The following is a 15,726-nucleotide window of genomic DNA, read 5'->3' as shown; positions in this document are numbered from 1 at the left end:
AATGGAAATATGGAAAATGTAGGGCAAGAGAAAATAAGTATCAAAATGTAGATACCATATTGTAGATGACAGGCCCTGGGTTATATGATGTGCCTGTGTTATCAGTCCTTACTTAAGGTACTGAGTTATGGCTGTAGCAATACCAGCTGTTTCAACTGAAGACCCTGAGATCATAACAGAGAGATGTAGAACCTGGTGCAGGGTCACAGAGTGAGAAAGCTTCAGAACTTGCCCTGTCTGGTCCAGGCCTTACTTTTTGCCTTCATTGCTTGGGTGTCTAAGGTGTTATCTCTCAGGGACTTTGAGGCAATGAGGAAGAGGTTGGCCAGAGATCTGAGTCTTGAATGTAGACAGTCCCTTAAGACAGTGGGAGGAGGAGGAGAAAAAGAAGCAACAGATAGGATACACATTTTGTGAGCCTGTCTTACCACTTCACAGTTGACACAGTCAGATCTGGCACTTGGTTGGGGCCTCTATCCCCCAAGTCAGAGCTTTCTTACCCTGGCCATTAGGCCCACAACTCTGCCCAGCTATGTCCAGCACTTCTTATTCTAAGTTCTTTGCAAGAGCCCACTCTTTTAATTTTCATTTTAACTCTGATTGGATAGATAGTTGTTCATACTTTACTGAGAATGAAACTGAGTCACAAAGAGGTTAAGTAACCTATCCAGAACACATAAGTACTTGATTAAACCATTTGAAATTGCCAATACCTGACCATTTGACCTACAAAAATAGTGAGTAGTACATATGCTTAAACCCAGTAGCAGGTAGAGATGCTGTGATCTGAACCCAGATAGGATCATCTAGAACTTGTGGATTAGATGTACCATTCCACACTTCCACTTGAGTATCTCATTCCCCTGTGTTTTCCTTTGATTAGGCAGCACTTTGGCTGATGGTCTTTCAGGAAAGCGTGACCACAGATCAGCAAATCCATATTGGTGTATCACTTCACTCTGCATCACTTTGACATTTCCAGTTCTACTTAGACTTCTGCTCTTAGGAAACAGGTGCTCTTATGGCTAGGGAAGGAGCTGCCTTACCAATCCTGCCCCTCATTTGAGAGTCTCTCAAATCTGCTTTCCAGAGAAATTTTCAGATGGATACTAGGTTACACCTGAAAGGGCCCCTTCTGAGGGGCCAGCTCAGTGGTGCCCTGCCCTCGCACTTCTTTGGCTCGACCTTACAGCACCACCCTTCCTTTAACATTATAGCTGTTAGAAGGACCTCTTTACCTCCTTCCTAACTAGCTGCGAATACATACTGGCCTCCTTTCCTCTTTCTGTGTCTTTGCTTCACTAGCCTCTCCCTTTTCTAGAAATAAGAACTTTATACTCCAAGTGTTCTTCTTCCCCTCTCTGAAGGTTCAGGTGCTTTTTAGTATTTTTTTTAAGCCAGAGCTCCGAATCATGGTTTTCATGTATTTTCTTACCAAGAGATGTTCTTGGATGAGCAACCATTTCTACTCAGATTGGCAGTATTTGATCTGGGACCCTTGGCTTTTTTCCTCCAAGTATTTTTCTAAATATGGTCCTTTGTGGCATTCCAAGTCTCTCTTCCTTGCTTTGCCTTGGCTTTTTTTTTCCTCTCCAAGTAAGACTTGCCTCCTCCAAACAAACTCTCCAAGCTCCTTGCACTTAGCCTGCCAAACTGCACTGTGTATGGGCCCATTCTTGGATTAGAACCTAGGAATGTCATCTTCTGTATCAGAAGATGAGGCAGCCGTGCCTCTGCTCCTTCACTGGAATAATACCAATTCATTGTTCATTGCTTTGTGCTAAGACCAGGATGCATATCTTCTCCTCTTACCACCTCCACTTTTGTGCCCCTGCTACTTTTATTGAGGCAATTGTTTTTCCTTTATGGACTTACAAGTCCATTTCTCTGTAGGTCTCTCTTATTGCCACAGTCTTCCTTTGGTCCCATCCCTTCCTATTCAACTCCTATTCAAAGGCCCATTAAGATAACAGATGAGTAAACTTGGAACAATATAGGTTCCCTGTAAAGGCTGGAGTACAGTTACCTTCAACAAAATGGTTTCCCTGTGAGGTTATATGTTCTGCATTTTGCTTTAAGTATCTTCTCACTATGTACGCTACAAACAATGTTGACTACGTAGGGTGGTTGACACATGTTGTAACCATTGGAATGTCTTTTCTTTTAACAGGAGCTGAAACTTTCTTCCCATGAGGAGGCCTTGTCCTTTGTATCCTTGGTAGATGGCTATTTCCGGCTCACAGCAGATGCCCACCATTACCTCTGCACTGACGTGGCTCCCCCACTGATTGTCCACAACATACAGAATGGCTGTCATGGTCCAATCTGGTTGGTTCTAGAATGCTTTGGTAACTTTGGTATGACAAGTAGCCCAGATTTTAGCAGTAGGGAGCTTGGCCTCCTCTAACCCCAGTCCAGTTATTTAGGCTGGAGCAGTTGACTCTGTTCATTCATGGTACATATGGACTGCCTTTTCTATAGCTGCTGTCTGAGCTTTAGTCCTGGCTGTTGTCTTCTACCATAGCCTCTCAATTCCTCCCTTACTTTGTCTGTACTCATAGTTTTAATACCTTCATGTCTCCATAGCTGATCAACCAGTACTACCTTTCTTAATTCCCTACCCTGTCAAATTCTGTGGGCAGTTCAAGGTAGGAAATATCTCAGTACCAGGCAGGAGGTAAGTAGAATCCTGGGTTAGCTTGGCCTACTGGTGCTGGAGGAGTGGTGAGGACTGGGTGTGTGATTCAGCCTGAAAGCCAGAAGGAGCCCTGTCAGATGCCTTAGAACACCTATGTCTTAGAATTGGTAACCTGTCTCTGCAAATGGGAAGCATAGTATAACACAAGGCAACCATAGATTTTTTTAACTCTCCTCATGACAAATGTACAAACTTTTTTAAAAAGAATTGTACTTGGCCTCTTGTAACTTCTCCTTACTCATTTGTGTTCTCCTTTTGAGACAGCAGGATTTCAGTATACTTCCTGACAAAGGAAGAATGTGGTTTGTTTTGCTTTGTTTTTGAGTACTAGGGATTGAATTCACGTGCTAGGCAGGGGCTCTGCCACTGAGCTATATCACCAGCCTACAACTGATTCTTTAGATCTGGGATAGTATTTCTTCAGCTACTTTACACATGATTTGCTTTCCAGTTTCCTCTCCTGGTTACCTAGTGAAAGGCAAGTTGCTGTTGTTTTGGACTGTGACTTGTAGTCTTATGAACTTAGGGGAGATTGTCATGAAGAATTTCAGAATAAGGAGTTGACCACCATAAAAGTATCTTCCTCCAGTGTCTCACTCATGATTATTATGTTTCAGGGCCCTGGAATTTTCTATTCCCTAGGCTAGGAATGCCCTTCCACTGACATCTATCTACACAGACCCTACCTACCTCTTTCAGGTGACAGCTAGCACTCCATCCATGGAGTTTTCCCTTGACCACACTATATAAAATAACACCTCTCCCTCCTTTCCACCTTCCCCTCTTTCCCTCTTTGGCTACTGTCCTCTGCTTGGTTTTCTTTCAGTGGCATTTATTAGCACCTATGTCCTGTGTTTACGTGTCTGTGTGTTTCTGGTTTGAGCCTCCTTAAGGCAGGGCCACTGTCTGCAATGTTCCCTGCCTTGTCTAGCACCCTCACTCAGCAGAGCCTGGCACATCATAGGCCTTCAGTATTTGTTGAAGGATACGTGTTTTATGTTCTGTGGGAGGTTGGAACTCTCTCTGTCTCAGGAGGCTTCTCAAAGTAGTCCATCTTCACATTGAATTAAGTGTGAAGAATCACTGATGGGTTGCCAGGTCTTGAAGAAGGAGCAGAGTATTCCAGGTAGGGGCTCAGCTGTGCAAAGATGTGGCAGTGTCAGATAGCAGGACACAGTTGAAAAGTCTGCATTTCTAAAGCATATTGATCATGTCAGCCCTCTTTTACCAGCATTTTATGAGTAGCACGCACTCAGTGCTAGTGTAATTCTTCTACCTGGATTTATTTAGTGAGTATTTATTGCCCTCTATATGCTCCAATTCATTGGTCCTGGGAATACAAGAGTGTAAGACAGGCATGTTCCCTGCTAACACCTTTTTTAATCTTCATTGGTTTATTCATTCAGTGTGTTATTTACTGAGTGCTTTCTATGAGCCCAGCCTGTTCTGGTTACTAAGGTTATAGCAATAAGAAATGCTGACCTAAATATCTACCATAATGTTCCACTTGGACTGGGTTAGGGGTGATTGGAGGTGGCTAAGTATGGGATCTCTGCATCATTGGTAGCTCCCTGTCACCAGCTTTAGGGACACTCTTTTTTTTTAAATAATTTTTTATTGAGATAGTGATTACATAAATTTCACAAATTTCACAGTATTGTGAGATAGTGATACTTAAAGGCACAAACACATTTTAACCTTCGCAAGGCAACTTGTTTTTATCATGGTCTATAATATTTGTGAATTCTATGAGCTTTGACAATACAACTATTTCTTCCACATGGGGTGATATGTACATTTCTTTCCTTTTGCTTAGTGTAAGCTGTTCCCTCTTTCCTCTCATTCCCTCCCTCCCATCGCTGCCCTTGAGTTGCTTTGTTCGTTTTCATCAAAGTCCAGCGCAGCTGATGGGCCCTCTGTTGTATATTTTCCCCTGTTTCCATCTGATTCTGTGCCTTCCTACTAGCTTCCCTCAGATGTGCACATACATATGCCATATATGAGGTCAAGAACATGGAGTCATTTAGAAATGGTATGACAAAATGAATGGAAGTCCTTTGTTTCTTGAGTCCTGTTTACTTTGTCATATCTCTTTGCATTTTGGATTTAGTATCCACATACTAGGGAGACCATGTGTAGGGATACTCTTTAGTGAGTATTTGTGTTGTATTTGGGGAACTTGGGGCAACTCAATGCCTTGGGGGCAAGTTGGATCCTTCTCTGTATTAGAGATTCATCCTCAGTGTTCATGGATAGTTCCATATGTCTCATATGTCATATCAGACACTGTAGGACTCCAAATGGGTTATATAATGGGGCTGTAAGAATTGAGGCAGCTCAGATAAGTGGATATCCCGGCGGGGGTGGGGTGGGGGTGTGTGTGGGTTATAAAGTGCTGTGTAATGTGAGCTCTTTCTCCTTTTCCCTACTTCTCTCTCCAGCACGGAATATGCCATCAATAAACTGCGGCAAGAAGGTAGTGAGGAGGGGATGTATGTGCTGAGGTGGAGCTGCACTGACTTTGATAACATCCTCATGACCGTCACCTGCTTTGAAAAGTCTGAGGTTAGTGATGAGGACACTGGTATGAGCTGAGTCATATGACCATGGGACATTGGACAACCTGGTCCAGAAGATTACTTAGCCAGGTTGAGGTAGAAAAGCCTGGGTTGCTGAGAAAATCCCTGGGAGGTCTGACAAAACCTAGTTCACCAAAGACCATTCCTGAGCAACCAGACCTGTACTATTTCCTCACCACTTTTCTTTGCTACCTGCTGTCCCCTCAGCAGGCATGCACTGTGGTTTTGTAAGACAGAACATGACCAGGAAACTAATTTTTACCAGCCACTTGTGAGTGTCAGTGTGATTAACTAGACTGGTATATTTTAGACTGAATATCAAGATCACATGCACAGAGTTGTATCTACCTGCTACATTCTGTGGTTCAGGTGAGTGCTAAAATGTTACCTCATCAACATTGTCTTAACACTTTTCCCAAGTGACAGCTCCAGACATTGTAACAATTAAGTAGCTGACTCATGTTTTGAAAATTACAGGTACCTGTTAAATATTCAGATGTGGCTGGAAGCTGACAGTGGTATGAGAGAAATCCCAGAGGCCAAGATTTTAGCCAGAATTATTAACTAATTTTTGTTATTTATACAGTTTTTCAAAATGAAAAGTAGAATTTTTAGAAGACAGAATTTTATAGGATTAGTCTATAAATCCGCTAAATTGGTAAGAGCTCAACATGAACTAGGAGAACTGAGGTGAAAGGGACATTCAAGATGGAAGTAAGCTGGTAGTATAAGGTAGATCTCAGACACTGGAGGGAGCCTTGGACTGGTTTGTGTCAAGAATGGGAAGAGGAGATTACAAAAGGAACCCAGTGCTGCCAGATGTCCTGGGTAAAGTCCCAGTGGTCACTCCTTGCCCAAGGATGTTCCTGAACAGCTCTGCCGCAGGGCCGATACAAGCTCAGTGGCTCAGAACTTGTCAGGTTTGTTGCCTTCACAAAAGATGCCTATCCTTGTTATTCATCAGTCTCCGGAGGCAGTTCAGTGTTTTAGGATAGATAGGTAGGTAAGGCCACCCAGCCTTCCTGAGGCAGAATCTACCTGTGCTGTGCCAGCAAGGTCAGTGGTTGAGAACTATGACCTGCCTGCAATTAGGTTACCTGGAGAAAAAGAGCAACACCAATATGACGAATTAGTCTGCTTATTTAGCCCACTAGGAACAGTGCTAATTTTGCATACATCTTTTTTGATGTGAAGTAGCTAAGACATTGAGACTTGAAATATCATGTCCTACTTTACACCGTAAGTAGGTTTTACTGGCTTTGTTAACCACTAAAATGGTTTCCTTTGCACAGAAAGAACAATGTGAAAGAAACTTCTGCTTATACTTCCTTTCTGTTGCATCATAGCACTTGAACGTAGATGGATAGTCAAGCACCCACTCTAATGGTTTCCCTCAAATAGCTTTATAGTCTGGAAGGACTCAGTTTGAAAGAGTTTCTACATGAATTTTGCTATCACATTCTTATTTTAGATACAATACTTTATAAAGTACTAAGTTTTAAGACATACCTTGTCAGTTAACCATAACAACAGTTTACTAGTAAAGTTGATAGTTTCATGAATGTCATCTTCTAGGTGAAAAGCCAAGGGATACTCTGTATATTGTATGCCCACTTTATCTCAGGGCCTTCTCCTGGACTCCATTTCATTATTTCCTTATTTGTTGGTTAATTTATATGCTGATAGTAATTTTTAAATGTTTGAGTAACTTTAGATGAACAGTTAGGTTCTATGTTCCAGAGTTTCTGTGTACTCTTCTTCAGGGTTCCTTAACATTTAACATCTTACGTACCCCTGGTAACTTTGTCTTGCTCCATTTTAAACAGTTTCTGATGACTTTTCTGAATGACAGGTGCTAGGTGGCCAAAAGCAATTCAAGAACTTTCAGATTGAGGTACAGAAGGGCAGCTATAGCCTGCATGGCTCAGACCGCAGATTTCCCAGCCTGGGAGAACTCATGAGCCATCTCAAGAAGCAGATCCTACGCACGGACAACATCAGCTTTGTGCTGAAACGCTGCTGCCAACCCAAACCTCGAGGTTTGTCTCCCTGTGCCAAAGCAAAGCCATGTCCTTCCCCTCAGTTCCTCCTAGGTACTTTGAGACCCAGATGGAACCAAGGATACTAGTTGGGTTAAAGAAAGTAGCTCTTTCTCATAGTTTCTGTTGTTGTTTTTTTTTTTTTAATTTGTTACAAGTCTATCTTTAAGTCAAATCTTATCCCTTGAGTGTTAGAATTTTCTGTAGAAAAGACATGCAACACCTTTTCTTAACATCTCAGGCTACAGAAAGAATACTCCAAGGTTCAGTAAACAGAAATGCAGTTCTTTACTCATTAAGATGGAGGGCCCTGTCTCAGTGCTTGTGGCTTTTGTCTAAAATCCTAGCTACTTGGGAAGCTATGATTCTAGGATTGTGATTCAAAGCCAGCTCAGGCAGAAAAGTTTATGAGACTTTTCAACTAACCAGTAAAAATCTGGAAGTGGAGTTATGGCTCAGGCAGTAGAGCTGTGAGTGAAAAAGCCAAGCAGGAGCATGAGGCCCTGAGTTCAAGCCCCAAGATTGGCACCCTCCAAAAAAACAAAACAAAACAACAATAACAAAAAAAAAAAACAAAGAAGGGAAGAAAGGAAAGATAAAGTGTCTTCAGGGTTCCTGTCATTGGTTTATTTGTTGGAGAAATCTTGCATCTTCTGTGGGTCAAGAACTATGTTAAATGTAAAGAATCAGAATTGCTTAAGACATGGTTCCTGCTCTCTGAGGGTTTCTAGTCTGAGGTAGACAATGTAAGTCAGTGAGGTCACTACAATATGGGATAAGTGTTTTTTTTTAATTAACAAGTTTTTTTAATTGTGAAAATATCGTACAGAGGATAAGTGTTTTAATTAATATAGCCCAGGGATGGAAAGAAAGAACGGCCAAATTCTCTGAGTTACTGAATATGGTGGATTCATGGAGGGAGCTGTGTTGGATGATAAGTAGGAGGTACGTTAGGCGAGAATGTGTCTGGCAGAACTGGAAGGGATGTACCTGGGCAAAACAGCAGGCCAGAACAGGGGCAGATGTGAAGGCAGATGTGGAAAGAATGAAAGGGGATATATTTTGCATCATGGAAGTCCGCTGCCACACCAAGGAGCTGGGACTTTATCTGGCCAGCGGTTGAGGTTGTGGAAACATCAGGAAATAAAATCCAAGCAAGGGGCCAGGGACCCTGCCATTCTTTATTAAGCCCCATGAGTAGTGTCAATCATATCTTGCAGGAGGATTTTCTGTCTTTCAGAATGAGTGTGGAAGAACACCTGAACCTCCCCACTTGTAGATAGGAAAACTGGGGTGCAGAGAAATAAAGTCACTGAAGGTCAAGATCAAAGGGGTTTGAGTACAGGCCTAATCTGAATGTTGTTTTTTGTTTTTTCTCCAAAATGCTTCCTTGTCGGCCTTCCTTCAAATTGTCGGTTCTCAAAGCAGAGGCAGGGAAGTTGTTCTTAGGATCTTCCTGAGACCATGTTGTTCTTGTGAGGGAATTATCACTGAGCCTTCTATATCTATATCTTAGAATTGAAGGCAGGTATGCCACAGCAAGACACATCAGGTCAGAAAGAGGCCTAGAGGCTTAGATTCTTTTGTTGTTGCTGCTTCGGCTGCTGCAGAGATAATCAAACTAGGGGTTCATCTCATGAATGCTAGACAAGTGCTGTACCACTGATCCATTCCCCTTGCTCTGGTCCTCTGTTCTTGACATGTGAATCATGTTTCAGTCTAAGCAAAAAGGGTTGGGTAGTGAACATAGTGAAAGAGGAAGCACTTGTTCTTGTTGATCAGATAGGACTTCCTGCCAGCCTTGGGGAATAACTGCAGCCTTTGTTTTTATGTTCAAAGATGTTCCACAGAGGTTAAAAACACATCTGCCACTTGGCTGCGAGACCTCAGAGCAAATTAAAAACTTAAAGCCCAGTAGTCCTGTTTACTTGTATAACATTTGCTTACAGATAGTAAAAAGTGGTTTATACTTTCATATTTCATAGGGATTCATGGTCTCTGAAAAGGAAAAGTAGAGGACAGTAACCACAGGATTAGAGAAGACTGGAGAAGAGGATAAGCTGTCTTTTAGGGCTCTAGTGGGAAGGTGTCTGACATAGATGCCACCCCTAATATCCCAGGTCTGGGAGCTGGTAACTGTAGAGGAAAAATGCAGAAATAATTAAATGCCCTGTCATGTGTCTTCTGTTGAGTCTCCTGAGACTCAGCACTGAATGTATTTAGTGCATTTGCCTTCCTACTTTCTTACTAACTTTTAAGAGTCTGGGTCTCACTGCTTTGTGACTCCTAGAAGCCTCAGGGCACAGCACACAATCAACAAGTAATAATGCCAGACAAGCAATAATTGTAGCACCTAATGCCATATTTGTGGGTGGGTACTTCCTAGCCTAGGAAGTTTACATGAATATCATATTTCTTTGATTTTTCTCCAAATCATTACAGCAGTGAGGAAATTGAGTCTTAAGGATGTTTAGTGATTTTGAAGGTTACATACTAGCCTGAGTCTAGGACAAAGGCAAGGGAGAAGTAGCAGTGGGGCTTCTTCATACCAGTCCTCAGAGCCCTCTTTCTGCCCTCTGAAAATTAAGTTGTAAAATCTGGTTTGAGGATGTCATTTTAGGTTGTTCAGCTTTTCTGCTCTAAATGCAGGATTCTAGTAATAGATATCCTGATCTGGATTTCTCACTTGAAAATGAAACCAAGAAAGTCCTCATGAGATAAATTAAAAGCAGAGAGAAAGCAGGAGGCCACACAGAGTAGGTGTGATGGCCAAGCTAACTCTCCACTGCCGCGGGTCTCACGCAGTCTGTGCCCTGTTCCAGACCTGAGAGCCACGTTAAAAATATACCAAGATCCACTACCCAGCCTCCCATATCCTCTTCAGCTGAGGCGGCTGTGCTGCCTGAGTTCCATCGCAGTCAACTCTGATCCCAAGAATCCTACAGGCTGCTGTGCAAGGCCTGGGGTACCCTGGTGGTAGAAAAAGAATGATGACTGGTCATACCAACAAAGGCTACCCGTGATGGAGCTTTTACTTCACACCAGGCAGTGGAGACAGCTGTTCTGGTGTACTTTCTTATCTCTCTTTCACAAAGAGCTGATAAGGAACATTTTTCCGGTGTGAAGCAGGTTCCTGGAGGTTAAGTGCTCTCCTACAAGCAGTCAACTTTACTTCTGTGTGTCACCAGTCATGATCCTTTCTTTGGCATCAGCCTGTGTTGTTTGAATCAGGTTTTACTCCAGGTATTGGGTAGAATCAGGAAAACAGCATAGATGGAGTAGCCTCTGAAATGGTAATGAGGAGTCCTTCCTGAAACCAGTTTTGGGCATTGAGGTTTATCCCCACACTAGAGCAGTTGTTCTATGGGAAGGAAAGAGATGAGCTGTAAAGCCTGCTTATTAATTTTCTCATTGTGATCAGACTTTTCACGCTGACCTTGGCTTTCTGATCTGTAATAAGGGTAAAGTTGCTGTCTGCCTGTTAGGATCATGATGAGGAAAGAGAACAGTGTCTTGCATAGAGGAAGCAGTAAGAACATGTTAACTTAAAATAGAAAAGGGAAAATCTTGGAGGGTAGTGAGGACTTGAGGGACGTGGAGTTTGGCAGCATGTATGAAGGCATGGGACTCAGTAGCTGTTGCCCCCAATATGTATGTATGACCCTAGCTCACAGATCTTTGACAAGCTCCTTTAGAATCCAAGAATCAGGACTTGTGTTTTCTTCCCCAAAGTGGAAGCAGGAGAGCATCTGGCACTTCCCTAACCATCTGGTCCCAGCTAAAAGAGGCACAAGTCATGTTGAGTGACTGCTATTGTCTGCTGAGGTCCCAGGGCCATCATTTGAGTGTGTCCCAATTTGGAAGGTCTCCCCCACACACCTGGGGCTTGAACTCAGAACCTTATGCTGCTAGGCAGGTTCTCGACCATTTGAGCCACACTCCTAGCCTTTTTTACTTTAGTTATTTTTCAAATGGAATTTTTATCTTTTGTTGTTGGTGATGGTGGTCGTCGTCATGGGGCTTGAATTCTGGGCCTGGGTGCTGTCCCTCAGCTCTTCAGCTCAAGGCAAGCACTCTACCACTTGAGCCACAGCGCCCCTTCCAGTTTTCTTGTGGTTTATTGGAGATAAGAATCTCATGGACTTTTCTGCCCAAGTTGACTTCAAACTGCTGATACTCAGATCTCAGCCTCCTTAGTAGCTAGAAGTACAAGCATGAGCCACTGGCCCCCAACTTTTAAAGGGTGATTTTTTTTTAAATTTTTTTTATTGTAAAGATACTATACAGAGGGTTACAGTTACATGAGTGAGGTAATGAGTACACTTCCTCTTGAACATTGTTACTCCCTCCATTGTTTTCCCCCCACCATCCCCTCCCTCCCTCCCTTCCCCAAGGTTCTTTTTTTTTTTTTGATTGTGATTAAGTGATTACTTAATTTCCGGAAATTCACAATATTGTGGAATAATGATGCTCATTTAAAGTCACAAGTTCATTCTAACTTTCCTGGAGCAAATTGTCTATCACAGTCTGTAATATATAACGGTGCTCATATGTTATATACCATATATGTGATCAGCAGCATGGGGATATTTATTAGTGGTTCAACCAGATGAGTGGGAGTTCTTTGTTTCTTAAGTCCTGTTAGTTTTGTCATATCACCTAACATTTTGGATTTATCATCCACTTATCAGGGAGACCATGTACTGTTTGTCTCTTCGTTCTTGGCTTACCTCGCTCAACATGATTCCTTCTAGCTCCATCCATTTCCCTGCAAATGCCATTATTTTGTCATTTCTAATGGCTGCATAATATTCCATTGTGTATAGATACCACAATTTTTGGATCCATTCATCTGTGGTGGGGCATCTAGGTTGTTTCCATATCCTAGCTATTGCGAACAGTGCTGCAATAAACATGGAGGTGCACGTGTCCTTGTATATTGGTTCCTGTTGTTCAGGGTAGATGCCTAGAAGTGGTATGACTGGGTCGTAAGGGAGGTCAATCTTTAGCTTTCTAAGGACCCTCCAGACTGCTTTCCAAAGTGGTTGTATGAATGTACATTCCCACCAGCAGTGTAATAGCATTCCTCGTTCTCCACATCCCCTCCAGCATTTGTTGTTGGCTGATTTGTGGATGTGGGACATTCTGACTGGGGTAAGGTGGTATCTCAGGGTTGTCTTTATTTGCATTTCCTTCACTACCAGGGATGATGAACATTTCCTCATGTGTTTCTTTGCCATTTTTATTTCTTCATTTGAGAAGTCCCTCTTTAGTTCCCTTGCCCATTTAGTAATTGGTTTGTTAGGTTTGGGAGGGATTAGTTTCTTGAATCCCTGTATATACAGGATGTTAACCCCTTGTCTGATATATTGCTGGTAAATATTTTTTCCCAATTAGTTGGTTGTCTTTCTAGCTTGGTTGCGATAGCTTTATCTGTGCAGAAGCTTTTTATTTTAAGGTAGTCCCATTTGTCGAGTCTCTCTCCAATTTGTTGTGACCCTGGGACTCTGTTCAGGAAGTTCCTTCCTGTGTTAAAGGGTGATTTTTGAGAACCATAAATCCCCAGTTAGCCACCTGTGCCAAGCCTGGTCCATGTTGGGCTTGTGTTTGACCTTGTCACATGTTAGACTTATGTTTGAATAGACTTTGGAGGATGGCTCACTCATAACCCACATGTTCTGGGTTTGGTGAATACATCCAGTGGTAGTCTAGTCTCAGAGAGATTTAAACAGTATTCTCTCGGTTGCCTCTTTTCCTCTTGCACAAATCCAGAATTTTCTTTCTTTACAGGGTTCCTATAGCTCTCTAAGCTCAAAGCTTCTGTGCCTCCCTCATTGACTTTATTTTCCTCCTTCAAATCACTGCTAATTGTTCATTCATACATTTAACAAATAGTGTTAAGGGTTGATATGTATGGGTCAGTAGCAGAGTACTTGCCTAGCATGTGAAGGGCCAACACCACCAAACAAAACAAAAAATATATAATACTTCTTGTGTGCCCATTATGTCTAAATAAGATAGACAACAGTCCCTGACCTCTTGGAGTTTCCATTTTTATCTAAAACATCCTTAGAGAAATCTTCCCTGACCTCTTATCAGGGCAGGTCCTGTTTTGTGGAACTTAGAACAACTTAAGCTGTCCTATATAATACATAGCTAGCCATATTGTACTTTTCCACCTGTTGGTCTGATTATTTGATTCCTTTTGGCTCTGTTATTTTCCTGTGATCTTCTGGAGAGCATGAATCAAGTACTTTTCCAGTTAAGTATTTGATGAATGATTGGGACAATAAATACACGTTATTTGTGTTCAGCAGCTTCTATGGATCTACACATTAGCTGGTTGGGATCTTGAATTTTAGTACTACTACACTAAGACGTCTTCCATCTCTTCCACAGAAATCTCCAATCTGTTGGTGGCCACAAAGAAAGCACAGGAGTGGCAGCCTGTCTACTCCATGAGCCAGCTGAGTTTTGATCGGATTCTTAAGAAAGATATTGTGCAAGTAAGTTATTGTTGCAGGCCTTTGGTCTAGCTTTGGTTATACCTCCTGACAGGAGAAAAGCCTGAGGACTTGAGGTGAAATGAAGTCTATATTTGGGGAAATCTTGATGAGAAAAGGAAAAGGCGACTTGGTTTAGTTAAAGCAGGTCACCTAGTACCTCCTATTCTGCCCTACCTTGCTGCTGCTGGCCATTGTCAGTGCTTCTCATTCTTGAAGAGGTACATTAGTTAGGTATAGTGTTACCTGTGTTGGAGAGACTGTCAGTTGTGAGGGAGCACTGATGGAATAGCAGGAGTCAGCTTTCTAAGGAGACCTGGCCTGATGCTCTCACCACCCCACAATATTGGTATAACATTTATAGATTTCAGTCTTGCTCTCTTAGGTGGTACTTCCAGAAGGAGCAGAGCTAGGGGAGCAAAGAATGGGAGATGGTAGAACAGTCACCTTGAGAAATGGATCCTCAAAGTGGTTGAGACCAATTTCTCAGCCTTTGGAGGCTTTTGTCTATATAGCCAGACCAGAGTGTCCCTTGTAGCTTCCCTTAGGCCTTTGCTAGGGGTATTGAAGCTCAGGGACAATCCCACTCTATTCTTTATCCCCCTTTCCAGTCCCCTGGGACAGGAGCAAGACATGGCTTCAAAGTAGATAGCATGTCAGTAGCCTGGAGAGAAGGAATCTTCAAGGACTCTGCAAGAGACTGTAATGCTTTGGAGGACAAGTTATGGGCTCACTGATAGGGAGGACAAGGGAGAAGGGAAGCATAGGGTTTGTTTGTTGTTACCTTTGAAGTGAATCCACATTTTTTTCCCTGAAGGCCTATCATTACTGACCTCCATCCCTCTGATGGTGTCGGAGCTGTGTCCTTGAAAGTCACAAGAGCTGCAGTACTTCAAGCAGTCTCTTTTCTCTCTAGAACTTGAGAGGAAACTTGGGACCTGTGTTCTTTCCCTGATTCTGAGCCTGTAAGCTCATAACCACCATCTTTCTTGCTTTCTGTATCTGCTTACCAACAGTGATGAGAATTTACACCCACTGGCTACAGTTGCTGCCCTCAGACTAGTGGAAGAGGCAAACTCATCTTTAGCATGTAATTCTCAAGACACAAATCCTGAGGTAGTTAAGTACAGCAGGGTGGAGGAACATCAGAGACCCAGTCTGGGGATCACAGAAGTGGCTTCTTGAGGGACTGGACATCAGTGGTATGGAAAGAGGCTAGAGTGGACATAAGAGGCCTTTGTGGGTTGCTGTGGGATCCTGAGAGTGTGGGTCTATGACCTGCTCGCTGGAGAAGTCACCTTTCTGGGGAAGAGTAATGATTCTGAAAGCACATGGCTTTCACAGGATGTTCTGGGAATACAACTTCCCATAATTATTATGGATTTCTTTGTGATGTAGCTTTAATAGTCACAAGACATTGCCAGAATCTAGAAGACAGGGTGGCTGTATATTCTGCTGTGACAGACAAATGGTAACATTTGTGTAAATTAATATACCCAATTAATAGTCACGTGTGCGTCTGTGGGGAACAGACCGATTTCCTAGGTATCATTCAGTCCATTTTCTGCATTTAAATGCAGTCCTAGAATCATAGGCGTTTGAATTATGTTTTGTGGGCCTAAGGTCAACAGTTTGATATTGCATTCATTTTATGTAAGTTTTTTCTGGTAGTATTGGGAATTGAATTCAGGGCCTTATACTTGCTAGGCTGGTACTACCTGTTGAGCCACTCCTCTAGCCCCTTTTTGCCTTAGTTGTTTTGGGGATGAGTTTCAGGCCTGGACTGCAATCTGTGTTTCCCTGTGTTGCTTGGAATGACAGATGTATGCCACTACAACCAGCCATTGAGATGAAATACTAAAATTTTTATGCCCAGGCTGGCTTTAAACCATAGTCCCTTGATTTTT

At 42.5% G+C, this 15,726-nt stretch overlaps 1 protein-coding gene across 1 annotated transcript in view; it reads left to right on the top strand.

Moving 5' to 3' along the window:
- The window catches only part of LOC138808650 (tyrosine-protein kinase JAK1), a 75,215-nt gene that overhangs the window by 43,390 nt on the left and 16,099 nt on the right, over positions 1-15,726 (top strand). Inside the window, exons 9-12 of the mRNA XM_069994909.1 lie at positions 2,171-2,328; positions 5,140-5,263; positions 7,130-7,316; positions 13,716-13,822. Coding sequence (XP_069851010.1) covers positions 2,171-2,328; positions 5,140-5,263; positions 7,130-7,316; positions 13,716-13,822 — 576 coding nt within the window. The remainder of the gene's footprint in view (positions 1-2,170; positions 2,329-5,139; positions 5,264-7,129; positions 7,317-13,715; positions 13,823-15,726) is intronic.

Source organism: Dipodomys merriami, unplaced genomic scaffold (genome assembly GCF_024711535.1).
Source record: "Dipodomys merriami isolate MVZ:Mamm:240054 unplaced genomic scaffold, mDipMer1.0.p SCAF_464, whole genome shotgun sequence".
Classification (NCBI taxonomy): Eukaryota; Metazoa; Chordata; class Mammalia; order Rodentia; family Heteromyidae; genus Dipodomys; species Dipodomys merriami.
Note: the sequence above shows the minus strand (reverse complement) of the source record. Positions and strands in the feature narration are given on the sequence as shown.